General features: G+C 52.8%; 2 protein-coding genes across 3 annotated transcripts; one reads left to right on the top strand and one right to left on the bottom strand.

The window, feature by feature from the left end:
• Positions 1-1,539: 1,539 nt before the first annotated feature.
• On the bottom strand, positions 1,540-11,173 carry FTSJ1 (FtsJ RNA 2'-O-methyltransferase 1). The gene is given in 14 exon segments (XM_045996176.1): positions 1,540-2,076; positions 4,723-4,764; positions 4,982-5,011; positions 5,013-5,180; positions 5,267-5,370; positions 6,026-6,109; positions 6,210-6,312; positions 6,399-6,452; positions 6,538-6,590; positions 8,240-8,318; positions 8,657-8,747; positions 8,847-8,916; positions 9,184-9,328; positions 10,905-11,173. Coding segments are annotated over 13 exon segments (1,152 nt in total). The 5' UTR covers positions 11,043-11,173; the 3' UTR covers positions 1,540-2,076; positions 4,723-4,731.
• A 1,678-nt stretch (positions 11,174-12,851) lies between these two features.
• Positions 12,852-26,722, top strand: SLC38A5 (solute carrier family 38 member 5). 2 transcript variants are annotated; one of them, XM_045994441.1, is made up of 16 exons: positions 12,852-13,065; positions 18,958-19,011; positions 19,090-19,165; positions 19,563-19,678; positions 19,776-19,849; positions 20,446-20,538; positions 20,664-20,742; positions 22,584-22,666; positions 22,965-23,023; positions 23,122-23,259; positions 23,479-23,558; positions 24,182-24,282; positions 24,543-24,658; positions 25,464-25,608; positions 25,703-25,806; positions 26,273-26,722. In XM_045994441.1, the coding sequence occupies exons 2-16, from the start codon at positions 18,959-18,961 to the stop codon at positions 26,372-26,374; spliced, it is 1,419 nt and encodes a 472-aa protein (XP_045850397.1). In that variant the 5' UTR covers positions 12,852-13,065; position 18,958; the 3' UTR covers positions 26,375-26,722. The 2 variants fall into 2 exon arrangements, with proteins under 2 accessions (XP_045850397.1, XP_045850396.1); XM_045994440.1 differs by lacking the exon at positions 12,852-13,065 and adding an exon at positions 17,420-17,504.
• The last annotated feature ends 825 nt before the right edge of the window (positions 26,723-27,547 follow it).

Genomic DNA, 27,547 nt, shown 5'->3' with positions numbered 1-27,547 from the left:
TGGACACACTGACTTTGGCGTGGAAAATTCTGGGGTCAGCTAGAGGGGTATGGATGCTCCTGGAGTTGCAAGACTAGGGTATGCACGCTCGGGGCCAGACAGGGTGCTCCCGACATTGGAGACTGAGCCTGGGTTAGGCTGGTCCTTCCTGGGGCACACATTTGGGGGTGTGGACATCACTGGGTCACATGGTCTGGGGATTGGGCACCTACCTGCTCCCCTCACAGGGACTTGTGTGTATGTCGGGTATCATACACACCCTACTGATGGGGGTGGGCAGTTAGGGACATGAAGCCTGAGATGCGGATTCTTGCTGGGTCCCAAAGCCTGGTGTGTTTATACTCCTGGAAAATTAGATGGCTATTCCTAGGGCCTCAGACGGTACTGTGGACAGCTTGAATTCACATGGTGATGGGTGTGGCTACCTTCGTGGTCACATAGGCCTTTGTGGGGATCCTCTCATCATACATTTCTGAGGTTGCGTTGTTTGGGCGAGAAGACTCCTGGTTTAATGTTCTGTAGTGTGCAACCCCCAGCATCGGGCATCATAGACTCAGTATGGACAATTCTAGGCTCACAGGGTTAGATGCAGAAACATCTAGGGTCACCAGCTGGGACCAGTGGTCCTGAGGTCACTGAATGGAGGTGTAGACAGAGAATGTGTCTCTAACGATACAGGAGGGACGCCTGGGTGGCTCAGTCGGTTAAGTGTCTGTCTGCCTTTGGCTCAGGTCATGATCCCAGGGTCTTGGGATCGAGCCCTGCGTTGGGCTCCCTGCCCAGCATGGAGCCTGCTTCTCCGCCTGCCGCTCCCCCCGCTTGTGCTCTCTCTCAAAGTGAATAAATAAAATCTTTAATTAAAAAAAGGTACAGGGGCACCTGGGTGGCTCAGAGGGTTAAGCCTCTGCCTTCGGCTCAGGTCATGCTCTCAGGGTCCTGAGATCGAGCCCCACATCGGGCTCTCTGCTCAGCGGGGAGCCTGCTTCCCTCTCTCTCTGCCTGTCTCTCTGCCTACTTGTGATCTCTGTCTGTCAAATAAATAAAAAAAAATCTTTAAAAAAAAAAAGGTACAAATGTCGAGTTATAAATAAGTTCAGGGCTGTAATGTATCGGCATAGTGACTATGATGATCAATATTGTATATTTAAAAGGTTCTAAGAGAGTAGACCTTAGGGCGCCTAGTTGGGTGTCTGTCTTCGGCTTGGGTCACAGTCTCCTGGTCTCAGGATTGAGCCCTGCATCGGGCTCCCAGCTCAGCAGGGAGTCTGCTTCTTCCTCTGCCCCTCCCCACACCCCTACCCCCCTACTTTTGCTCTCTCTCAAATGGATAAAATCTTAAAATAAAGAGAATAGATCTTAAAAGTTCCCATAACAAGAAAAAAGTTGTAACTGAGGTGACGTACGTTAAGTAAACTTACTATAATCATTCTGCAATAGGTATATATTGAATTAGGTCATATACTTTAAAATTTATATAAAGTTAAAGGTCTTATGTTAGTGACAAATATTACTATATATTAAAGTGAACCAACACTGGAATACAGTAATATATGGACTTCTTTATTAGTACATCCAATTATAAGGTCTTCCATAATTCAAAGTAGTGACAAATGTGAACAGCATTTCAAGATCGGTGGGAGGCTAACGGGCACTTCTTTTACTACTGAGGTTTGTTGCTAGCATTTGTATTGGGGGGTAACGCTAAATTTCAGTTCTACCAGTGAAATTTCAGTTCTCTTAGTGAAAATAAAGATGTAATATTTCCCTCCATCAGGTTCACAGATGCCCCTGATTTCTATCCAGGTTAAGAACCCCTGTTTTGGGGTAAACTCTGGACATAATCAGGACACGTCTGGAAAGACAGAGAGGAGGCAAGGCCTCACTCAAGAATCCCCTCTTGCAGTGTAGACAGGCATTCTGTGCTGTTGCTTTCCTTGCCGTGCTCCTGATGGTTGCTGCACCACTCGGGATGGGTGTTCAGGACCCACTGATGAGACAGCTGAAAACCAGTTCACCAACACAGGTTCTCATCTTCCTGACAGCAAACAGCTTCTGAGATATATGACTGCCAGCTACCTAAAATCAAGGACAAGGAAGGTTTTTTATTCTTATTTTATTTTTAAAAAATTTCTAAAAGATTTTATTTGACAGACAGAGATCACAAGTAGGCAGAGGGGCAGGCAGAGAGAGAGGGGGAGAAGCAGGCTCCCTGCTGAGCAGAGAACCCAATGTGGAGTTCAATCCCAGGACCCTGAGATCATGACCTGGGCCAAAGGCAGAGGCTTTAACCCACTGAGCCACCCAGGTGCCCCAGGAAATCTTTTTAAAAAATTTTTTTCCGACTTTCTTCTATTGTGATCACTGTTCACTCAGGTACTGACATTTTTAAAAAAATATTTTATTTATTTCTGAGAGAGAGCGAGCGAGCGCACAACCAGGGGGAGTAGCAGAGGCAGAGAAAGAAGCAGGCTCCCCACTGAGCAGGGAGCCTGATGTGGGGCTCCATCCCAGGACCCTGGGATCATGACCAGAGCCGAAGGCAGGCGCTTAACCGACTGAGCACGTGCTCCAGTACTGACACTTTTTTTACTTTTCTCCCCTACTTCTATTGTGAACTGTAACATACAAACACACAACACTTACATGTTTTATTTATGTTCAGTTTAAAGAGTGACAAGGTGTTATTTTTTAACAACTGTAGGATGTTCATTCTTGTTGCTGTGTCATTCTCCACTGCGAATATACCAGGATTTAATGATCCATTCTGCAGTGAACTGATGTGTGGGCTGTATCCAGTCTGGGGTACAAACAGTGCCGAGGAGGAATTCTAGTACATATTTCTTAGGAACGGAACTGGCATGCGTGCAGCTTTACACAATGCCTACCAATCTCCCACAGTGGCCACACCAGTTTCTGCAGCCATCAGTGTATAGTAGGGTTCCTACTGCTGTACACCCTTCCGGACATGTACACTGCCCATCATCTTAGTGTCAGCCTACATTTCCCTGAGAAGCAGCTTTTCATGTGCCTGGTAGCCATTATTTTCTTTTCCCTACTGATTTATAGGAGCTTTTTAATATCAAGGATACTATATATAGGGACTGCAAATAATCTTTTTTCCACCGTGATTCGCCATTTCATTTTTTTTTTTTTTTTTTTTTTTTTTAAAGATTTTATTTATTTATTTGACAGATCACAAGTAGGCAGAGAGGCAGGCAGAGAGAGAGGAGGAAGCAGGCTCCCCGCTGAGCAGAGAGCCCGATGCGGGGCTCGATCCCAGGACCCTGGGATCATAACCTGAGCCGAAGGCAGAGGCTTTAACCACTGAGCCACCCAGGCGCCCCTCGCCATTTCATTTTTTAAAGAGGTATCGTTTTTACTTTTTTTTTTAAAAGGAGGACTTGGTTTAAAAACCCTGGTAAGCCATTGTCAGAAAGGGACCACCTTCTCTGACGTGACTTCCTAAGGATAAAAAGTCCTTCAGCACAGACAGGCTGAGCCCGCTCTGCTCTAGGCAAACTGGCCCCTTGCGGCCCCCTCACACACCAGGCACGGTTCTGCCTCAGGGGCTTTGCATTTGCTATTCCCTCTGCATGGAATGTTCTTCCCTTAGATGAACACACGCATGTCCTCCCTCATCTCCTTCAAGTCTTCGCTCAAACATTCCCTCAGTAAGCCCTTCCTTGAGAACCCTTTTGAAAACTGCAACCTGCCGCCTCTGGAATTCCTGATTCTCTTTACCCTATTTTTTAAAAAGATTTTATTATTTATTTATTTATTTGACAGAGAGCGAGAGCGAGAGAGCGCACAGCAGGGGGAGCAGCAGGCAGAGGGAGAGAGAGAAGCAGGCTCCCAGCTGAGCAAGGAGCCCGATGTGGGACTTGATCCCAGGACCCTGGGATCATGACTTGAGCCAAAGGCAGCGGCTTAACCAACTGAGCCACCCAGGCGTCCCTCTGTTTACCCTATTTTATTAAAAAAATGTTCATATCCCTTATTACCTTTATATATATATAGATACACGTGTATGTATGTGTGTGTGTATATATATATATACACACACATATATATATCTATATCTGTATATACACACAATGTGTTATAATCCAAGCTATACATGGTGAAATGCAAGCTATAAATGTATATATATATGTGTGTGGTCTATCTGTGGATGCTGTGTGTAGAAACTCCTGCATTCACAAGCTGTTTGTTTCTTACCTCTTTCTCAGCTTAGAAAGGGCCAGGATATTTGCCTGCTTTGTTCCCTGCTCTATCTCCCAACCTAGAACAATGCCCAGCACACAGTACGTGCTTAATAAATGTTTACTGAGGGGCGCCTGGGTGGCTCAGTGGGTTAAAACCTCTGCCTTTGGCTCAGGTCATGATCCCAGGGTCCTGGGATCGAGCCCCGCATCGGGCTCTCTGCTCAGCGGGGAGCCTGCTTCCTCCTCTCTCTCTCTGCCTGCCTCTCTGCTTACTTGTGATCGCTCATTGTCAAATAAATAAATAAATAAATAAAATCTTAAAAAAAAATAAATGTTTACTGAGTGCCTCAATACGTAAAATGCTTCAAGCAGGTCCCGGCACATGACATCAGGTACTTAGTATTGGTTGGCTACTGAAAACCTATCAATTGATGTAAAAATTTCAAAGGTGGAATTTTTCTGAGCTTTTCCTTAAAGGTGCTCTTTACTCAAACTGTTAGATAAAAAGGCAATTTACCTGAACGTATTAAGGTGAACAATTCATTTCATTGTCTTCCACCTACCCAAGAAAAAGAAAAATGACTCAGATAGTTGCTGAAGTTTTTCCATTCATTATACTTGGTCTTACCCATTGATTTTTATAGTTACTGGGAGGCAGAGAGGAATGTCTGGGCCCCAGAAACCTTGTGATTTGGGGGCAGAAAGAGGTGCACTGAGGGGGTTCAGGTGGGCTCCGAGAGAGGGCACCAAGGGCCCTGGGCCACACGTTTCCAGACCTCAGAGGCCAGCACGGTGTGGCGCTGTGGGAAGAGGCAGGGGCTGGGACAACGTGTCCACTGTGCTGATGGGGCAGTCCTGGGGACGGATCTCCTTGGCCAGCCGCCCTTTCTTCTTCAACGTGCAGGCCTCCTGGTATGGTGGCGAGATGGGGGGCTGCGTGGGTGGAGTATACTTGTACTCTGAGCCGTCCTCTAGCTGCAGGGACACATGATGGGGTGACAGTGAAGACCTGGGAACCCAGAACAGCCCCCCCATCTACCTATTGTTGGCTTGGCACTCACGTCCAGTGGGTAACTGCGGTCTGAATCATAGGCGCTCAGGTCCCCACAGGTCACAAATGGCACAATGATGCGAGTGGGACCATCCAATTGGTTGAAATCTGGATCTGACCAGCAGGGAGAAATTAGACAGGACAGGGTGGGAGGCCTGGGACCAGTCAGGACTCCTTCTACAGCAAGGGTACGGAGTCTTCCCTATGTATCTACCAGCTCCTCCACTGAAATCCTTCATTTGGTGCAGGTCATCTCCTGAGGGAGGTCCTCCACAACCATCTGTTCTAGAACATTCCACTCCCCTGCTTTTCTCACACGGCGCCTTATGTTCACCTGTCATGACAGCCTGAACCCTGTCTCACTCAAGCGTGCTCACCTTAAGAGCAGGCTCTGTGCCTTTTCCCACCAGGGACAAGGCTAAAGACTCTCTCCAGGCAAAATTCCCACGCAGGGGTGGAGTATCCACCTGGAGGCATGACTGAGTCTTCCTAGGCTAGAATCTTCGGTGGAATCTCCCCAGGGGCAGGACTCAGGATTTGAGAGTAACCATTAGAGGACCTAATGGACCAGGATGAAGCTCTTCTGGGAGGAAACATCCATTCGGGCCAGAATCTCCACAAGAGGGCGGGGCTGAGGATCATTTTGGGAAGAGAAGTTCCATAAAGGGTAAGTTTCTACCAAGGGGTGGGGCCGAGGGCCCTCTGGAGACATACATTCCAGAAGGGTGCAAAGCCTCCCAAGGGAGGGGCTCAGGGCCCTGGCTCTCACCGTAAGAGTGGTCCAGCAGGGGTTTGGTCAGGTCCGGAAGGAAGCCGGCAGGGGGGTCATAACCCTGACAGACAGCAAAGGCCTCTGTGGGGGGAAGGTGGAGTGAGGGGCGACTATCTCTGCCTGACACAGGATGCGTCCGCGAGATTCACACTCGCCTGCCTGGCCCTCCCGCCCCACTGACCTATGCTGGAGTTGCGGCTGCTCCTGGGCTTGGCACAGAGCACGCTGGAGAAGAAGACACGCAGCTGGCTATAGATCAGGGTGACATCCCGGCCCCGGAAGATCTGTAGGGCGAGAAGACATAGATGAAAGCAGGCGAGTGGCCCTGGAGGACCCCTCTTTAACCCTTGCCAGGCTTTCCAAGGCTTACCTTGGCTACAAAGCAGCCTCCTGGTTTCAAGACGTGTGTAGCAATGTTGAGAGCCTGTGGGCAGGACAAATGGCTAAGGCTGAGGTGAAGACAGGCATGAGGGGTCCAAACTGAGGCAGGGTCAGCCAAGGTTACTCACGGCTAGGAGGAGCTGGGCCTGCATATACTCATCAACATCATGGAGGCCAGTTACTGCAGCAAGAGGAACAGTGTTAGGGGGGCCATCCGGGGCTGGCTATCTCCTTGTACCAGACAGGTTGGGATGCTCCAAACATTTCCCGGACTCTCTGACTACTAAGGTTCTGTGTGCAAATTACTATCCACCAGCTGGAGGCATGTTCTGGGCTCCTAATCCTCAGGCACTCAGTTTAATTTTCAAAACAACCTTACACACAAGCATCATTATCATTTCTTACCTCCAGCCCAGACTGCTCCTCCGAGCACCTGACTCACAGGTCAGATCCTGACATCTCAGACTCAACGTGTTCAAGACCAGACTCCGACCCTCCTGCTCAAACCTCTCTCCTTACACCATCTTCTCCATTCCATCTGATCCTTCCAGCTGTTCCAGCCAAAAATCTTCGTACTGTTGACACCCTCCATCCTCTCCTCACATTCACTTTCAAGCATTATTAAGTTCTGTCTTTGATCTCCTGGATCAATCCTCTCTCCTCATCTTCGCCACTGCCGCCCCAGACATCACTTGCCCGGGCTACTGCTATGGGCTCCTCTCCCTGCCCCCCATGCCTCACATAGCTCACAGCAGCCAGAGGGGTCCAGTCACAAGCTGAGTCAGGCATGGCCCGCCTCTGCTCACAATCCTCTCATGGTTTTCTCTGAGCTCTCATCTCAGGGAAAAAACCACAGTGCTCACTGTGGCCCATAAGGACCCATACAAGGATCGGAACCACCCCCTCCCCTCCGGCCAACTTTCTGACCTCCCCTCTACCACTCTCCCCCCATTCACTCTGCTCTAACCACACCAATATCCTCGCGGTTCCTCACACATGCCGAACACCCTCCCACCTCAGGGCCTTTGCACTGGCCAGTCCCTTGACCTGGACTCTGTTCTCCGGATATGTCCCTGGCCTACTCCCTCACCTCTTTCAGGTCTTTATGCTAAACTCATGGGGGCCTTCCCATCCACTTCACTTAAAATTCCAACAGGTACTCCCTGTCTCCTTCTCCTTTCCACTGATTTTCCTCATGGTACCTATCATCTCTTTACATACTATGTGACTCCATCGTTTGTTTCTTTTCCCTCTGCTTCTACTAGAACATCAGGTCTATGAGGTCAGATTAGTAGAATTTTATTCACAAATGTTTTCCCAACATGGAGAACAGTGCCCAACACACAACAGGTGCTCAATAAATGTGCTCCGAGTGAACAGCTAACTGAAAAATATGAGCAGCACCACAGAAATGGACAGTTGCAGATGAGAGATGAGCATCGGGAAGGGCAGATAAGAGCCAAAACCAAAATGGTAGGCTATGGAGATGGAGGAGACAGAGGCTGAGACCAGGACCCGGGGGTAGAAATTGCTGGATGTGGGGGACAGCTGAGAACAGAGGGGAGGCAGGGAGTAGCTGAAGTGGTGAAAGAAGCCAACAGAGGGTGCCCGGGTGGCGCAGTCGGTTCAGTGGCCGACTCTTGATTTCGGCTCAGGTCATGATCTCAGGGTTATGAGATCAGGCTCCACGTCCCCTGCTGGGTGTGGAGCCTGCTTAAGATTCTCCCTTTCCCTCTGCCCCCACCTCTCTAAAAAGAAAGAAAGAAAGATGACAACAGATGTGGGAGCCACAGAGGGCTCCCGCCTCGCCTCCCGACCCCTGCTGTTTACCATCAGGAGCCCCGTCGCACACCACTAGATCCGCTGGGCAGCCCTCAAAGTGCTGGATGATCTCCTTGGCAGTGGACAACTACGGAAGAGAGGGAAGACGAGTGGTCCCGGGCCCCCCGTCTGCAGCCCTCTAACCCCACCTGCCCACAGCCCTAGCCAGCAACCCTGGGTCAGCCAAACCCTCAGGCTCTGCCGCTCTCAGACCAGGCTCCATCTCTGGGGACCCAGTCCCACCATTTCTGGTTGTCTCTGAGATGACGACTAGCTGGCTCTGTTTCTCCACTGTTACACACTCTCTCAGGTTCTCTCGGTTACTCTCTCTTTCTCCCTGTCTCTTCTCTTCCACTCTCTGTAGCTGCCAGCTCTGGAGGGGCTCTCGCCCAGGATACACCCCAATACCCCCAGCCATGCTCTTACCTGTGTGATGTCCCCTTGGATCTGTAACACACCTGGTAATGGAGCCATAGCCTGAAGGTCCACAGCCACCACATGGCCAGAACCCTGGCCCCTGTGGACAACATGGCCCATGTCAGCCTAGTTGTCACTCCTGGCTCATCCCTGACCTGGGCTGCCCTCCTGGCTGCCCCACGTGGGACCCCACACTCACCCGATTTTTTGGCTCAGCACCTGGCTCCAGCTGCCCGGGGCTGCACACAGGTCAACTGCCCGTGTCACGCCTGAGCATACACAGGAAGGTGTAGTGGTCAGTTGCACCCACCTCCCAACCCCGAGCCCTGCAAAGTTCACCCCTCTCCCGTCGGGGGAGCACCCACATCTATCTGTGTCTGACTCCTTTCAAGTTACCTGCCCCTCTTCCGTCTGGCCCCTGCCCCACAGACCCTCCAAGTTGGCCCACCTACCACAGGAAGCTCTGCCAACATGGCCCACTTGTCTCTTCCCTTTGCCTACCCCATGCCCCCAGGACTCGCCCACCAGGTGGGGACCTTGGAAAAGGTGGAATTCCTCGTCAAGTTGCAGCAGCTTGAAGGCACTGCGGGCACGCCAGCCATTCTCCTTTGCCAGGCGGTAGTAGACATCCCGCTTGTCCTTTGATGTCCGTCCCATCTCACACACTATTTGCCCAGGGACCTGCCAACAGGAAGCTGATGCTGCCGTGTATCAGTAACTGGGTGAGTGGGACTACCACCTACGACTGCAGGGCGGTGAGAACCACACAAACCCCCCAGGACCCCCATGACAGCTCACTCAGCATATGGGGAAAGTGGAGCCCAGTTCCTGACCCCACCGACCTCACAAGGCTGGAAGGACTCCATCACTGAGCTCTGAGTCTTCATTGCTCACCCCACAGATCCCCAATGCCAACACTTACAGAAGACTCATTACTGCCCCTGTGGATCTCCCACTGCTGCCACCCATAAAGCCCCATGACACTCACTTTGAATGCTTCTCCAACCACCTCACCCCCATTAACCTCTCACTGACCATCTCCCCAGCTGTCTTCACAGCCCCTAAATTCATACACCCCTATCAGCCTTGCTCTAACCCCCATTATCCTAATGCTACCTCATGGTACTCCTCACCCCCTTAATCTCTCCCCTCCCCGTTCCCCATTAATAAATGATTAGGCCCCCAGTAACTCCTTTCTTACTATATCCTTACCAACCCCCATCAATGTGTAGAGGATCATGACTTATTAGCTCCCCATTAAGCTCTCAATTACTGTGATTTATCAGCTCCCATTAACTCAGCCCTCCAACTGACCCCTTACTGATCTCACCATTAGCCCCTGTAACCCCTTTGTTACCACACGTTAATCCCTGATGATCACACATCAGCTCCCCATTCTCCCTCAGTGCCCACCTTGCCCCCTCAAGAATCACCTGATGATCACACCCCAGCAGCTTATATAACCCTCTCTTTGCTCACTCTGTTCCCATTAACTCCTCAATTATCATGCCATGATTCCCCAAACCCTATGACTACAACACACCTACCTCTCATTCACTCTTCTTTGATTACTTCTCCCCTTAGTTCCTTTGATTATGACTCCCACTGGCCTCGATTACTCCCTTCATAGCTTCACCTTTCAATTACTGTTCATCCTTTCAATTACTGTTGTCCGCTGCTCTTCGTTAACTTGTTTAATATCATACCTCAGCAGGCCCCCAGGGATCATACCCCCCCACCCGCCTCTCATTACCTTCTTTCTAGTTGCCCACTCTACCACCCCTTCATTCATCAATAAACACACCCCCGCCCCCCAGGAACATGTTGACTAAAACACTCCTATTAGCCCTCATGCCCCGGTAATCGGGCATATCAGGCGTTCCCGGATAGAACGCCCATCAGACCTCCAGTACTTTCATGCGACCCACCCCCTGTCCCATTAACAGCCCCCTAGCCACGCTCCTGGTCTCACATCATTACCTCAAAGCCCCTATCCCCACTGGGACCACCAGACACCATTCAAGGAGGCTCCATCGATATCTGGACCCCTGCACCGCTCCCCCAACCCAGTCCACCCCGCACAGCGGTTCCCTTCCACACAAACCTTGGGTCTGGAGCCCAAACGGCACCAGACGCCCAGACTGCGAGGCTGAAGCACGGAAGATGAACTTCCCTCCTTCCCTCGCCGGCGGGACAGCGCAAGGCGTGCCTCAACCGTCTCGGCCTGGACCCGCGTCCTCCGCGCCCCAGAGCCTACCTCAGCTTTCGGAATGGGGAGAAGGGGCACGAAGAGACCGGTCCGTGAGCAGCCCGAGACTCGGCGAGAACGCAGACCCGCCAGAAACTGTAAGGATTCAGTTTGTATTCTCAGTCGGTCCGAAAGTCTGTCGCGCATGCCTACGGGCTCCCGCGGCGTGGTGAGCCTGTCATTGTGGAGCACGAAGTCTCCGGCACCGCGCGGACCCAACCTGAACGTACAACGTGAGTCGCCGTCATCTTGTGTCGACGCAGCTCTTCTCGCGGACTGCCGTTCCCAGCATGCAACGAGGCCGACCAGAGCTGCCGAAGTCGCGCCCTGTGAGGCTGAAACGTCGCGAGGCGTCAGAAACCACTCTTCTTTTGTTCCAAGGCCATGGCCGGCGTGTTCACTGGGGACTACATTTCCCAAGACGCAACGGGCACAGCCGAACCCATTCATTTTAGGCGTGCCGCGAAGTCAAATTACAGCTAGGGTCGCGAACGTGAGAGTTCGGAAAGTACGTTAATTAAGAGCGCTAGAGCACGGAAGCCGGTCTGTGGCAAGATTCATATCCACTTCAGCCAACTGATAGCGCTGCTTGAGTTGTATCCTTTCAGAACTTCAGTTTCTCTCTCTGAAAAATGGGGATAAAAAGTAGTATAGCTTCACGGAGTTACTGAAAGGATTTGAATAGGTGTAGTTCAGCACAGTGTCTGTCCTTTTGTAATTTTGTGTTATTCAAACATTTTTAACTTCGACCCACTAAATAGACTGCATCGCGACCCGGTGCACAAGTAAATACAATAATGGAAACATTCATTAAAGCGTTTACCATGCACGAAGTACCTGTTCTAAGCGCTCTAGTAAACGGCCAACAACCGGTTCTTTGGGCGGGGGGTGTGGGTAGGAAGCCCTGATTTGTCACATTTGCCAATTTCCCGTAGTTTCTATACCATCATCTTGTCAGATTTTAAATTACCAACGTGTAGTCACGGAACACAGAGTTAGAAAGAGATGCAGTAGTGCACCATTATGCAATATTTCTACCCTACGGTTCAAAGAGGGGTAAATGACCTCAGGAGCATAGAGAATAGTGAAATGTAGTAAAATAATCAGGAAGTGAGGAGATGTGAGTATCGCCTTTTAAATAACCTAATTTATTTAATTGTAAGTTTATATTATTGTATTTTAAATAATAGCTGGTTTAAAAACTAAACATTAAAACTATTAAACAGCATTAAAACTATTGATGAATAGTTTTAACAGCTGGTTTGCAAAATTCCTGAAAATTGAACAAGCAGTCTGCAAACCTGTGTGAGGCTCCAGTGCACTGCTGGATTCTTTCCTTGAACTCATTTTAATCCTAATAACAGCCATGTGAAGTAGTTATTGCAACTATCCCCAGTTTATAGATATACAGGGAGGCTATATATTACGTTAGGTGTATAAACATGTATGCTGCTTAATATGTATGTGATTATAGAGAAATATAGTGATGTATAATATTCACTAGTATATAGGTGATATATTAGTAAGAAATGAAATAAATATAATATAAGAAAAAATATATTTATGCATTTTGTATAGTGTATGTATACAGTACACATATCATTTTATGCACATATTTAAATGTATATACTGATGTATATAAATATACTGATATCTATGCACATTTATTAAAATAACTGTACTAAATTAAATGTACCATTATATGTGTAAATATATAATGTTATGTCAGGTGGTGATAAAAGCTATGAAGACTAATAAAGTAGGGTGAAAGGGATGGAGAGTAACAGAGGGATTGAGTTGCTCTTTTATTTTTTTAAAATTTTTAAAAAGATTTTATTTATTTATTTGAGAGATAGAGCACACAGCACACGAGCGGGGGAGGGGAAAGGGGAGTGGGAGAAGCAGACTTCCCCAGGGAACCCTAGGCGGGGCTCAATCCCAGGACCCCGGGATCATGACCCCAGCCGAAGGCAGACGTTTAACCGACTGAGCCACGCAGGTGCCCCTGAGTTGCTCTTTTAGACAGCATATAATCCGGGAAGACTTTTCTGAGGAGGTGGCATTTGAGCTGAGACCTAAAGGGAAACACACCCTAGGAGTAGAGAGGAGGAAGAGCATTCCAGGCACAGGCAACACCAGGGGCAAAGACCCTGAAGTGAGAACAAGCTTGGTGAGTATTCAAAGAACCAAGGACTGTTTCATCATTCCCGAGAAAATACCGAGCTTCACTAGGCAGGAATTTTGTTCTGTCTTGTTCGCGGCTGCCTCCCGGCCCTAGAAGAGGGCCGGGCACACAGGTGGCGTTCAGCAGACCTTTGTTGAACCTGCTCTTTTGTTGCTTGATTCCTTTATTCTTTCCTCCGTGGCGCATTCTGCATTCATGCGGGGGTACTGGATGGTGTAGACAGACGGGCAGAGACAGGAAGAGAAGCACTTTCCCGAGGAGTCCCCTAGAGCTGGGAGGAAGCAAGAACCAGTCAGCAGCGCTCCAGGGCCTTGTGGGGGCGGTGGGAACACGGCTCCCCCGCGGAGGTGAGCAAGTGTGAGAAAGCAAGGGTTCAAGCCACCTGGCCGCTGCTCCACAGTGAGGAGGGGGTGCCAGCCATTGGGGGGCCCATGTTCACCCTGTGGGATGCTTCCCACGTCCTGTTTTCTTGCCTCTCACAAAGAGGATGTTTAATTTTTTTGCAAAGCAACTTGCTTCCTCCAGCAGAGCTGGGGGAATTGGGGGAAAGGATCCAGGCTCTGAACTCCCCAGGCTTTTCCCGAGGTAGGGTGTCGGCCTGAAGCTCCCACCCGGCACCCCACTGAGTGTAAAGGTGTCCTCCCCTCAGCCTCCTGAAGAGGTCAAGGAGCGGGGAGCTGCCAAGCCAGCTCTGTACCGCGGAGGGCATCTTGCTGGGGGAGGGAAAGACGGGGGTGGTCCAGGTGCAGGGGACCAGACGCAGACTCAAAAAGCCTTGCTGCCCAGGGGCTGCTTTGAGGGACGGAAGAGTCTCTCAGTGGGGAGCCTGCATGAAAGGAGAGATTAGAATCCTAAATGCAGCCCAGTGGGGGGTTGCTTTCACAGGCGGAGAAGAATCCATCAATTCCTTTCCCAAGTCTGTTATTGAGCAATTACGGTGGGTCAGGCATTGTTCTAAGTGCTTTACCTGTATTCTTTCGTTCAGTCTTCCTAGGGGCCCTAAGAGTTCGGTGTTATTCTGCCCCCGGGGCGGGGCAGGGCACGGAGGAAGCTTAGACCCCGAGGTTTCAGAACTTTCTCCAGGCCACACAGCTCGGAAGTGGCAGAGCCGGGAAAGCTCATGCTGTTAACTGCTTTGCTCTGTGGCTCCCTCCCCTGAAGGCGGCTGAGCAGTGACCTGTTTTAATGAAAAGCAGGGATCTGCTTCTAAAAACCGACGGGAACCCAACCCGCCTTCCAATAGACTCAATCGGAATCCCAAATGTCACACAAGGGTCTGCTTTACCGAACCCACGAAAGCCTCAAATGACCCCGCAAAAGAACTTACTTCGATGAACTAACAAAGCATTCTTATCCCTGGCACAGACTCAAGGCCTCGGTCAAGCTTAAAGACATCTGTTCTTCTAAAGCAAGCTGCCCTCCCTCCGCCGCCAGATTTCACTTTCCTTTTGTTTTCCCTCTTACCAGCGTCTGTTGAACACTTGCCATTTGCCCTGAAACTTAGCGAAGCTCTGGGGCGCAGGGCTGGATGAAGGTTCGTCCCTCCCCTGAAAGAGGTCACTTGGCAGAAATAAAAAGAAAAATGATGATAATATGACACAGGATAAGGGGCATTTATTGAGCACCTGCTGTGTGCCTGGTGGCCTGGCCCAAGGGGAATGTTGCAGGGCCTAAGAAGGCCCTGGGAGGGCAGGCAGCTCAATGATTGGAGCAGGAAGCTGCTGCTGGGATGGGGTGGGTGGGGGCATCTGTTTTCTTGTCCAAGGTACACTAGATCTTTGGACAGGACGCTTTGACTTTTCTTGAAATCTAGACACCTGCTTAGCCACCTCTCCCCCTCGCCACCCCGCCCAACCACATTCCATAGCCATGAAGGCCAAGGCGACAGGTGCCTCTTTCCCTGGCTGGCCTGGGTCACAGATGTGTAATGACTCTGGGGGATGGTATTCCTCCTCCCCCAGAGCCATTACAGAGAGGAGAGAGACATCAGAACAGGTCAGGATAGACAAGGGAAGTGTGTGTGTGTGTGTGTGTGTGTGTGTGTGTGTGTGTGTGCGCGCGCGCGCGCGTATGGGTGTTTCTCTTGGGGCCACTGCATGGTTCTATCATGGTTCCTTTGAGATGTATTTTCTGGATATTTTCTTTGTCACAATAGTTAAACGTCCTCTCTGCACGCCTGCTTTTCCTGTCCATGCACCTGCATTATTGGTGTGTTTAGGACACGCTCCCTACACGTTTCTTCTGACTTGATTGGCCCATGGCTCTGTGAATTCACGGCTGCGTGTGGCTGCATGGATGGATGAGATGGCGTGTGTGTCTGTGACTGCAGCTTCTCTGGATAGTCATGCCTGCCCGTGAATGTCCCTCTTTGTGACGGGAGAGCCCTATGTGGTCACCTGGGGTCACAAGTTCACACATGAGTTCACAGGAACAGAGGTACCATTATGGAGCCTGAATCTGGACATGGTCTTCAGGATTGTCTGAAGCGGGAACCATCTGTATGAGAGACCCTGCCCCTCATCCCCGCCACCCCACTCCTCCCGCGGATGTTGCCAGCTGTATGAAAGCCTATCTGTGTGCTCCGTGTGCGTGATGTGCCTGTTGGCTCCCCGGAGTAGGGCCATTGAGTCCGTGAGTCTGGAGTGGCTGGAGATCGGTGTGGACCTGTCCTGCGTCTGTCTGTGTTCTCTGGCTGCAAGGCTCAGGCTGTGGGCGATGATACCTTGTCGTGGGAGGTCATTTGGTGCAGCTGTGAGTAGGGGACCCACATATACCAAGGCCTGGGCCCTCCAGGTGCAGTCTCTGTCCGGCCGTAGTCTCTAGTATGTGGTGGGTCTGGATGCAGGTCCGTACTTCTGTGGGTGGCGGTGAGTAGGCCTCCGGATTCTGAGCCCTGGATGGGGTTGTGGTCCCTGAGCGCGGGAGGCTCTCTCTCCTGCTGTGGGGAAGTTAACGCCCCGTCCCTTACCCTCCTCCAACAGACTGCGGGTAGGGTGGGGGCATCTAGGCTAGCTTTGAAGCCCCAGCCAGCCCCTGGCCTTTCCGGGAATTCTCTGCTCGCTGTGGGAGGTGGGCAGGAGGGTGAAGAGGCCCCGACAGAGAGGCCTCTTGTCCGCCAGGACCTCCAGCAGCCTGGTTGAAGTTGGGCCTGGACCTCAAGTCCAGTCCGCCTGACTTTGCAGGAGACACATGGCTTGCCTCGGACAGACATGCCTGTCACATGCTTGGATGGGAGTGAACAGACGGACCCACATATAAGGCAGACACACAGAGAGTGGGGCTCCTCAGTTAGGGTGTGGACACGCCCCACCCAATGCCTGGGCTGGGGTCCAGGACTTTAGGGTGTGCCCTGTTTGCGACACACTCCCCACCCAACCACAGATGCCCCCCCTGCCGCTCTCTGGGGACCCCCCCCCCAGATCTAGGGTCCATTTTTTGGCTAGGCTAGGCTATCTTTCCATCTGTCTGAGGTCCGTCTATAGTGGCCTGGTTGTGTCTATCCCTGTACCTGTCCCCTGCTGCTCCTGGGCCTGTCCATCCTTCTGCCTGAATCAGCCTCTCTTCCTCTCTCTCTCTCTCTGCCTATTGTCCTCTGTCCCTCTAGGTGTCTCCCTGCCTCAGCCTCTTCCTCTGTCCCCTTGTCTCTCCGGGCTGGTGTGTCTGTTCCCAGCCTCTGGGGATGTGTCTGGCTGTGTCCACCTATCTGCCAGTTGTCTCTTCTGCTTACTACTGGGCCTGACTGCCTGTTGCCTTCCTCCAGATGCTTACATGGACCTACCTCCTGTCTCTGAGTCTGTTCGTACCTCTCTTTCTCCCTACGACTGCCCCTCTGCCTCTCTACTGCTCCTGCGCCACACGGCTGTCTTTTCAGTCCTCCAGTCGTCTGTCTTCGTGTTGTTTCTCCTGCCCACCTATCCCTATTTTGTGATTTTTTTTTCTCTTCCGATCTCCGTCTCCGCTCTCTGCATCTTTTCCCTCCATCTGTCCCTCCCCGCTGGGTGTCCGATCTCTGCGTCAGCGGCCTCTGCCTGCCTGTCCTTCTCTCTAGGAGTGGATCTATTCCGTCAGTTTTTCTGTCCACCTCTCCCCCCACTCAAGGCCGCCCCCCCCAAACCTGGGTCTCTCTCCACGTGGGCCCAGGTGAAGGAGAGAAGCGCTTGCCTCCCCCACCCCCTTTCCTCCGCCCAGAGCCAGAGGGAGGGAAACTGAATTAAAATTAAAAGTTCTTCCCAGAAAAAAAAAAAATAATCCGCGGGCCAGATGCGGCTCGGGCTGCGCTGATTAGCCACCTAGCAAGCGCGGCAGAGCTGATTGGCTGCAGGGCGGGGCGGGGGCAGGGTCCGCGGCGGGGGAGCCGCGCCGGCCGTGGGGTCCCAGAGTCCTAGTGAGTTACTGCCGCTTCGGGAGCTGAGAGGAGCAGGGAGGTGAGGAGGGGGTTCTGGCCGGGGTGGGGCTCCGGAGACCCCGAGGCACGAGAGGGGATCCCGGGAGAGGTTTCCTGAGGGAACCTCCGGGAGGAGGCGTTCCCTGGAGACCTTTTTAGCGCTAGCGGGGAATTGAATGGGAAGCCAGGGGTCTTTTTGGTGCCTTGCTCCCAGGAAGTGAATTCAGAAGTGGTTGAGAGTCTGCAGAGAGTGCTCGCGACTGAGGATGGGGCTCCTTGAGAGGCGTCCCCTTCCCAGGACGGGGATTCGGGGCTTGGGGAGGGGGTTTTCCCCGGAGCAACTTTTAGCTGTGATGGGGACCTTGCATGGGGGTTTCTGAGACAATGCACTCCCAGGAAGTGAGCTCTGGACTGGGGGTTTCCTCAGAGACACTCCATGCAGAAGACGGGGCTCCAGGCTCGCTTGGGGATTGCGGAGCGCCCCCACCCCCGAGAAACGCATCCGGCTTTGGGAGGGGGTTTTGATGAAGGTCTCAGAGACAGCACATCCTCAGAAGGGGAAATTCGGGCTCAGGGCAGCTTCCTGAGACACCCCAAGACCAGGAAGGGTCTCCAGTCTGCAAGTGTCTCTAAGTTACTTCTGCCAGGAGAAGGAGTGTTTGAGACTTGACGAGGGCCCCAGAAAAATACTTCTCTAATTCATAAACGGGGGATTAAATGGGGGATCCCTGGGTCACTTGTATCCCTGGAAGGAGGCTCCATTTGGGGAATTGTCTTTGGCCTCTAGTGAGGATATTTAGAGTTGTGACAGAGAGCAGTTTGCAGCCTGGGGGGGGGGGGTGCGGCTAGGGTCTCCAAGCCGGCTCCCTGCCCCCCCTCCAGCTCCTTCAACAGGTTGCATCAGCTCCGGGCTCAGGCTGGGGGCCCGGGCTGGGAGGAGGGGGGTAGGGGGCATTAGGAGGGGTGGGGCAGCCAGCCGACACGTGTCCCTGTAAGGAGTGAGAGGCTTGGCCAAGCGGTGAGGGTGGAGGGAGTGGGGGGGGGGGCGCGGGGGGGGGGTGCAGCAAGGAAAGAGGCAACGAGACTGCGTGAGTGTGGGGTCTGGGAGGAGAGGCTATCCCAGCTTCAGATGGCCATCTCCTCTGCTGTGGGGTCTCTCTCTCTCTCTCTCTCTCTCTTTCTCAATCTCTCTCCCCCCTCCCCCTCTATTTGTCTCTCGCTGTCCTCTTTTTCTGCTTGTCTGAGTAACTGTTGGCATCTCTCCCCCTCCGATTCCCTTCTCTGCCTCCCATCTCTTCCTCTGTCGCTCTGTCGTCTTCACGTCTCTCCATTTATCTCCCTTTCATCCCTCTGCTCCCGTTCCCCGTGCTTCATCTCCGTTTCTCTGGTTCTCCATCTGTCTCTCTTTGATCCTCTACCCTCTTCATCTAGCTCTCCCCACTTTGTAGGCCCCCCTCCATCTCTGATCCCCGCCCCCCTTTCTCTGCCCACAGCATGGAACTGCAGGATCCCAAGATGAACGGAGCCCTCCCTGCGGATGCTCTGGGGTGAGTCCGGGGCCCAAGAGGGACGAGGACAGGGGTCAGGATTACCCTCTCAACAGCCCCGATTTCTGCCCTGTCCAGCTATAGGCAGGAACGGGAAGGCTTCCTGCCCAGCCATCCTCCTGCTCCTGGGAGGAAGCCAGTCGAGTTCATGGATGTGAGTGACCTCACACAATCTGCCCCAGCTTCACCTTGCCCAACTCATCTCTTCCCCTACGGTTCCCTTTTTCTTGGGCTTCCCTTCCTAGCAATTTCCTGCCCCAGCTGCTCCCCTCCCTAGCTGTTTTGCCTCTGATGGCTGCTCTGCCCTCCCCTCTCCACTTCCAGCTGCTCCCCTCCGAAGTTTCTCCCAGCTCTTCCTTCCCAGCTCTTGCTTTTCCAGCTTCTCCCTGGCTTCAACTCCTTTTCCTTCCTAGACTCTGTCCTGTGGCCCTTCCTGGGCTTCTCCCCACCCCAGTCACTTCTCCCCTGGTCTTTCCTGGGCCCCAGTCCTGGTCTCCTTACCCGGTCTCCCTCCCCACGTGTTCCCCTGGGCCTTGCCCCTTCCCCCACAGTTTGAGGGGAAGACTTCGTTTGGAATGTCAGTGTTCAATCTCAGCAACGCCATCATGGGCAGTGGCATCCTGGGGCTGGCCTATGCCATGGCCCACACCGGGGTCCTCTTCTTCTTGTGAGTCCTGGGCGGCCTGTGGGGGTCGGGGCAGGGGTGCTGTGTGGGGCAAGCTGGAGGCCTGGGGGCCAAGTCTGAGCTGTGCTATCTGTCATAGGGCCCTGCTGTTATGCATCGCACTTCTGTCTTCATACTCCATCCATCTCCTGCTGACCTGTGCTGGTGTTGTAGGTAAGGCCTGGAGCTCGACCCGCGGCTTGGACCCCAGACTCTGGACCTACCCCTCTGACCTGAGATCCTAGACCTCAACCTGAGCCCTAGATTTTGAACATACCCCACTGAGCATACCATACCCCTGATCTTGGACCCAGAAACCCAGACCCCATCCTCAACTCCCTGGACTCCAGCTCTCAAACAGCACGTCAGCCCCCAGAACTTAACTGGGCTCCTAGATCTCCCACCTCCCAATCCTTACCCCTCAGTCTGGCGCCAGACCTCATTTCTCAGACTCTCCCCACAACCAGATTACTACACTTTGCTTCTAAGCCCCGCTCCCCAGTCTCCCCCTAACTGTGGAAGCCAGCCCCACGACCCCAAGATACCCACTACCTACTACCCACCTCCAGCCCCCAACCTTCTCCCTGGTCACAGAGCCCACCCCAAACTGTTTACCCCTCAACTCCAGCTTCCATCAGTCAGACCCAATTACCCCCAGCACCAACTCCTCAGCTCCCTGAGCCTCGGGCCACCCCCCTCCACACCTCCTCACCCTGGCCTCACCTCCTGGACCCACAACCCATTCCCTCCTGTCTCCCTCCCTACCCCAGGCATCCGAGCCTATGAGCAGCTGGGACAGAGGGCGCTGGGGCCTGCGGGGAAGGTAGTGGTAGCGGCGGTCATCTGTCTGCACAATGTTGGGGGTGAGGACTCTGGGAGGTAGGGGATCAGCTCGGGGAAAGAGGGTGGGGTGGGGTGGGCTTCCTCAGGTTGGGCTGGGGGGGATGAGGGGAATCCTTCTGCTTATACCTCCCCCCACCTGCACCAGCCATGTCCAGTTACCTGTTCATCATCAAATCCGAACTCCCCCTGGTTATTGGCACCTTCTTGGACATGGACCCTGATGGGTGAGTGAGCAACACCCCTTGGTCGGCAGGCCATTGACCCTACCTGTGTGGTCTGGCTGCTGTCTTCACCTCTGTGCCCAGCTGACTCCCAAGGCTTCTGACTCCCAGGGCAGGCCCGTGTGATTCTTCCATTTTGTGAGGCCAACAGCACACATGACCATTGCTCTGACCATCCAGTGGACAACGGGGTGGGGGTGCGGATTTCGGTGACTGTTGATCTGGCTGATTCTGTCTGGTAGCCAACTCTGTATGTCCAGTCGCCTCCAAGGCTGACCATGTGACTATCCATATTAAGCAGACCAAAGCTCTGTGGGTTTGGTTCTGAACTGTTGTACCAGCAGATTCTCTACAGTTGTGTCCTGTGTGCTGTGATTCCAACCACGGGTGTCTGACATTCACTTACTCTGACTTTTCCCCTGTCCAGTGGATTCTGTTGGTGCCCGGGTCCCTCGGGCTGGCAAAATCTGTCTGGCTGGAAGTGTGAGCATGTGGTGTACGATGGGGCCAACTCTGTCTATGTGATTGACTCCAACTGTATGCACCAGTAGGCCCCATCTCTGTTTAATTTAGCAGTCATTTTTTTTTTTCTGGCAAGTTCCCTCTGGCTCTGTGTGTGTGTGTGTGTGTGTGTGTGTGTCCTCTGGATTATGGTTCCAACCACGGGTGTTTGACCACTGTTCTGAGTACTCATGTAGTTGACGGTATGTTTGATTTTTGATCAATCTGCTGGCTGACTCTGTTGAGCTGTTTGTATATGACGGCTGACTCTGTATCCTCTTAGATCTTCGGTTTGACTCTGAAACCATTTAGGTAGCTGACAATCTGTGTGACTAGGTGTTTCTGATTATTATAATTAGCTCCCAGCAGCTATATGGCCAGAGGTGCTTTGTCGGCTCATTTCTGTGTCACTGTGTATATGAGATGGTGTGTGAATGCCTGGAACATAGTAGGCAATTCGTACAATTCTTTGTGAACAAATGAGTGGTTTTTCAGCCAGTTCTGTATTAACTGTCTTGCCTAGGCAGCCCCCTCCAATATCTGTACAGATCCTACTTTTTCTTTTTCTTTTTTTTTTTAAAGATTTCATTTATGTATTTGACAGAGACACAGTGAGAGAGGGAATACAAGCAGGGAGAGTGGGGAGAGGGAGAAGCAGGGAGCCCGATGTGGGGCTCGATCCCAGGACTCTGAGATCATGACCTGAACTGAAGGCAGAGGCTTAACGACTGAGCCACCCAGGTGCCACCCCCACAACTTTTTCTTTGAGCTTGGTTCCAACAAGATCTGGCTGGTTTTGCCTCTATTTCGGTCTTTGGCTGGGTGGTCAAGTTGGCCCAGCAACTCTTATGGCTCAACACACCTCGAGCTGTTCAAACAACCACCTGTGTGTCTTTCTGACCTCTTGTCTGACTTTGCACCATTGCCGGATCGTCAGACTGTTGTTCGACCCATCAGACGCACCAGGGTCACAGCTCACTCTGTGTGTGGTGCCGTGTGTTGGACTGCGGGTGTCTCGCTGGTCTAGGGTACCGTCTGCCCATCTGGTTCTATGTCCACTCGGCGGCACAGTTTTTTCCGGCTGTGTGTGTGTGCGTGTGTGTTCTTAGCTGTGTCCCTTTGACAGGTTTCGACTAAGAGTATGATTATCTGTCTGCCTGTTTCTGTGGATCCCGTTGTACCATTTGTCACCGTGACGGCCTGAATGACTTCCCACGGCTGAGGTGTCAGCTCAGCTCCCCTGACTGCGGGCAGAAATCCGTCTGTTTGGCTATCTTCTATGAGTGTCTGCCTGACAGTTTCTTTGGCAGGCAACTAGTCACTGTGTTCACCTGTCTCCCTAGGGGCTGGTTCTTGAAGGGAAACCTCCTCATCATCATTGTCAGTGTGTTAATCATCCTGCCACTGGCCCTCATGAGACACTTGGGTAAGAGGCTTTCTGTGTTGGTCGTTGGATGGCGGAGTTAGAGAAGGGGAGTCAGATGGAGAAAAATCCCCATTTTCCAGGGCTGTGAAATACCAGGGGAGAGCTTATGGGAGGTGGGCTTTAACAGATGACTAGGAGTTTGCTATGGAGGGCGGGCTGGTCCAGATAGAAGTAAAAGCTTGTGCAAAAGGGTGGCCTAATTAGGGGGAGATAGCCTGAAAGGCCAAGCTAGGGCTTGATATTTGCTGTGGGGGGGGTGTCCCTTGATTTCTAAGGCTCCGTTTGTTACCCCTTGCAGGCTACCTGGGATATACCAGTGGTCTCTCTTTGACCTGTATGCTGTTTTTCCTCATTTCGGTGAGTCCAAGGGAGAAGGACACGCAAAAAGTGAAGAAGGAATTTGGAACGTTGCGACACAGCCTTCCCCATGACCTCGCTTCCCCACCCTCCCCCAGGTCATCTACAAGAAGTTCCAGCTTGGCTGTGCTGTAGGTCTCAATGACACGGCAGTGGAGAGCAAGAGCCCTCCAGGCCTTCCCATCCAGGGTCTTAACAGGAGCTGTGAGGCCCAGATGTTCACTGTTGACTCCCAGGTGGGGGCGCAGGCCTGTGTATGGAGCTTCCGCCACACACCGAGGCGCTCTGGTCCTGCCCTCCAGTGCACTCAGCTCAGAATGGGGCCAGGCATTGGCCATCCAGGGCTTCCACGTGTCAGATACAGCGGGCAACGATGGGGCCAGGGGAGTGGGGGTGGGGGTGGGGGGGGAGAGACCCCTGGAGGTTCTAATCTCTGGTGTGGGCCATTCCCCTAGATGTTCTACACGGTGCCCATCATGGCTTTTGCCTTCGTCTGCCATCCCGAGGTGCTCCCCATCTACACAGAGCTCTGCCGGTGAGTGGGCCGGCAAGTGGGCAGAGGTGGTGCGGTAGACCTCACGTCCCACAGTCCCTAGGGTAGTCCTGGTGTTGTAGCTTGATTGGGCTAGATTGTGCGGGGCGGGGGGGAGCGTTTGAGGTGGCCTTGGGGGTGGTACAGGGCAGTGACTTTCTACTGATGAGGGCTTAAAGATTCTACTTTTAACATCCTGTACAAGCATGAAAGGGCAGAGTGGGGAGGCAGAAATGTTCTGATGAAGGGGGTAGCAGGCGTGGTTGGGGAAGGGGAGGTGGGGATCGTCAGAGAGAGTAGGGTATGGGCGGACAAAATGAGGGGCAGGGAGGATATGTTGGAGGGAAGTGTGGATGATCAGATGGCGGGGGCACAGCATGGAGGTCAGACACGAGGGAGAGGCAGAGATGGTCAGAGGGGATAGACAAAGATGGTCACATGGGGTGAGATGGATGGACAGAGGGAGGCTTGGCTAGCCACACAGGCGAGGTAGAGACAGGCCTCCCAGTGTGTACCAGCCGAACATCTGCTCTGGAAGAAGGGGACTCTGGAGGGTATGGGCTTCTTCTGAGGGCCACCAAGTCCAGGGGTCTGGGCATGACCCTTCCATAACCTCTATGACTCAGGCCCTCCAAGCACAGAATGCAGGCGGTGGCCAATGTGTCCATTGGGGCCATGTTCTGCATGTATGGGCTCACGGCGACCTTCGGATACCTCACCTTCTACAGTGAGTGGGGCTGCGGCCAGGGTGGGGTGAGCTGGAGCAGGGACTGGGTAGACCACTGGGGCAGAAGCCCTGGTGGTTTGCGTCCATGCCCTGAACCCATCAGTTTCCAAAGAGAGGGTGCGTGTCACACATTGTAGATTTCGTTGCCGTGCATGTGCGTATGGGGACGTGTGTGCGTGTGGGGGCGTGTGTGTTTCCGAGACGCTGGTCCTGGTGCTCCCACCACATCCTGCATCCCGTGCCCCATGTCCATGGCCCAGATAGCGTGGAGGCGGAGATGCTGCACATGTACAGCCAGCAAGACCTGCTCATCCTCTGTGTGCGCCTGGCGGTACTGCTTGCGGTGACTCTCACTGTGCCGGTCGTGCTGTTCCCTGTACGTGGGGTCGAGGGGCAGGGGTGCATGGAGCGGAGCTATGTGTGTGGCTGGGTGGAGGGTGGAGGCATGGATGTTTGGCTTGGGGGGGGTGGAGATGGGAGTGGATGGATGGATGGAGGAGACAGGGGTGGCCAGATAGGGAAGGCAGAGTTGTAGGATGGACAGAGGAGGCAAAAATAGATGGTCGGACAGAGAGGGGACACTGGTGGCAGGACAGAGAGAACCAAGGGGTGGGGGAGGGGTAGCCTGTCAGAGGGAGGAGGCACCAGATGTCTAGCTAGACAGAAGAGGGAGGCTGAAATGGTCAGACAGGCTAGAGGCAGAGAGAGATGGACAGTCAGAATAAAGAGACAGGGATAGACGGCATTCCTTAGGAAGGGTAGAGGCAGAAGTAGCAAGGGGTGAGAGCAACCAGGCTCTCAGATGGGAAGGTGGGGTGACTAGACAGAGGAAGGAGGTAGAGGTGGTCAGAGGGACAGAGAGGCAGGGATCTCAGATGGAGTGGAAGGACAGGAGGGTGGTCAGAGGGAGGCAGAGATTCTAGAGAGCGGGTACAGGCATCGAGGGCTGATCAGACCGAAGGGAGAGGCATGGATTGTCAGAAGGGTGGCGGGATGCTCCATCGGAAGGATGCTCAGACCAGGTGGACATGGAGATAGTCAGACGGAGGGGGGATCAGGGACCTCACACAGGGTGGAGGCACAGACAGATGCTCAGAGGGTAGAGTTCTATCCAGATGACCCCACGGAGGGGGGCAGCAGAACTTGAGCCCTGACTGATGTCCCCCCCACTCTGACCGCAGATTCGCCGCGCCCTGCAGCAGCTGCTCTTCCCAAGCAGGGACTTCAGCTGGCCGCGACATGTGGCCATAGCCCTGATCCTGCTTGTCTTGGTCAATGTTCTTGTCATTTGCGTGCCGACCATCCGGGATATCTTTGGGGTTATTGGTCAGTACCCGCAGCCCCAGTCCCAGACCCCACCTCGTATGGGCCTTATACTCCAAACCTCCACTGACTTCTGCTCCTCTTGCTTGGCCTCCAGGGTCCACCTCGGCCCCCAGCCTCATCTTCATCCTGCCTAGCATCTTCTACCTCCGCATTGTACCATCTGAGGTGGAGCCCCTCTGCTCCTGGCCCAAGATCCAGGTGACCATTCTAGCGGAGGGCCGGGGGGCAAGAGGGAGCACTCTGAGGAGGGAGCTGCCCAGGATGGCCAGAGAGCAAAGGAACATTTTCAAAAGGAGGGGGCTGGGGGAGAGGAGGGCAGATGGTCTGGAAGAAGGAAGGAGGTTGTCTTGGGAAGGGGCTGAGCGGACTGAGCACCAGCAGGGTCTGCCGAGACAGGGGAGGCATTCCATAGACGGATGGAAGGAGGGCCATTAGAAGAGGTTTGGGAGCACTTTCAGGGAAGATGAAGGAGAATGCTCTCTGAAGTTGTTCTGGAAAGATGGAGCATTCTTAGAAAGGGGCTGGTGTTAGGAAGGGGAGGAAGCAGGAGGGTCAGGAATGAATGGGGTACTCTGGAGGGGATGGAGGGCTTGAGGAATATTTCCAGGAGGAGCTCTGGTGTGGAGGGCCAAGCAGCCCCATCTTCTCTCCCTCTCGTTCACAGGCTCTGTGTTTTGGTCTCCTGGGGGTCCTCTTCATGGCAATCAGTCTAGGCTTTATGTTTGCCAACTGGGCCACGGGCCAGAGCCATGTGTCTGGACACTGACCTGCTCCACCCTGGGCCCCTGTGCGCATGCTCCCATGTGTGTGGAGGACGATGGGGCCGCTCTCCAGGGTCCCTCAAGTCTGGCTCATGGAGGTGGCTGGTTCCCATTAACAAGGCTCTTGGAGGTGGTGGGGGCCACGGAGGTTGCAGAGTGGTCCGCTTCCTTCCTCCCCAGGGATGCTGAGCTTGGATCATGGCCCTAAGCCCAACCCAACCCCAGGGGGAGGAGGAGACTGGGTCCTTGGGGGGAATCCCTGCCCCACCCTGCCCAGTCCTTTCTGCCTCTCCTGGCAGAAGCTGTTTGTCAGGATCACCCTCAAGCTAAAGGGGAAGAATAAAGATGCTGAACTGCAACTCCGCCTCCGCCTTCTGATCTCTTTCTAAGTCTTCCTGGGGACACCTGGTTCCCTGGCTTGGTTCAGACAAGCCCTGAGGGTAAACAAGCCCTGAGCGTGGGATTGAACTGGCTCTCGAACATTCACTCACTTGTCCACTCCTTCGGTAACTTGCTACCCAACTCGTACTTTTGTTCATTTTCTCATCTGGAAACCTCTACCGAGAGCCCCCAGGTGCCAGGCATTGTTTTGGGTTCTGGGGTTTCGATAGTGCATCAAGCAGATCATAATCCCTGTAGTTGGTGTTCTAGCACCAAAGTAGGCAAACCATGACTCCAGGCCAAATGCAGCAGCCTCTTTGTAGGGCCACTGAGCCAAGAATAGCTTGCACACTTCTAAATGATTAGGGAAAAAAATCTGAAGAAGAATAATTTGTGACACTTGAAAATGACGAAATTTAAATTTGTAGCATCTGCAGATCTTTTATGGGAATGCAGTAATGCCTGTTCACTTACATATACATATTGTTTATGGTTCTTCTGTGCTAGAACAGCAGGGCTGAGGAATTGCAACAGGGACCACGTGGCCCACCAAGCCTCAGCTCTTTATGATCTGGCCCTTTTCAGAAAAATAGTTTGCTGATCTCTGATGTAGCAGAAAAGAGGAAAAGAGATCAATCATTTCTAATAAAGATGAGCACTATGAGGGGCTCCTGGCTGGCTCAGTTGGAGCTGGAGCACAGGACTCTTAATCCTGGGGTTGTGAGCTTGAGCTTCTTGGGTATAGAGATGACTTAAAAGTAAAATCTTTTTTTTTAAGATTTTATTTATTTATTTGA

This window comes from Meles meles, chromosome X (genome assembly GCF_922984935.1).
Source record: "Meles meles chromosome X, mMelMel3.1 paternal haplotype, whole genome shotgun sequence".
NCBI lineage: Eukaryota > Metazoa > Chordata > Mammalia > Carnivora > Mustelidae > Meles > Meles meles.
The sequence above is the reverse complement of the archived record's forward strand: the minus strand, read 5'-3'. Positions and strand labels throughout refer to the sequence as shown.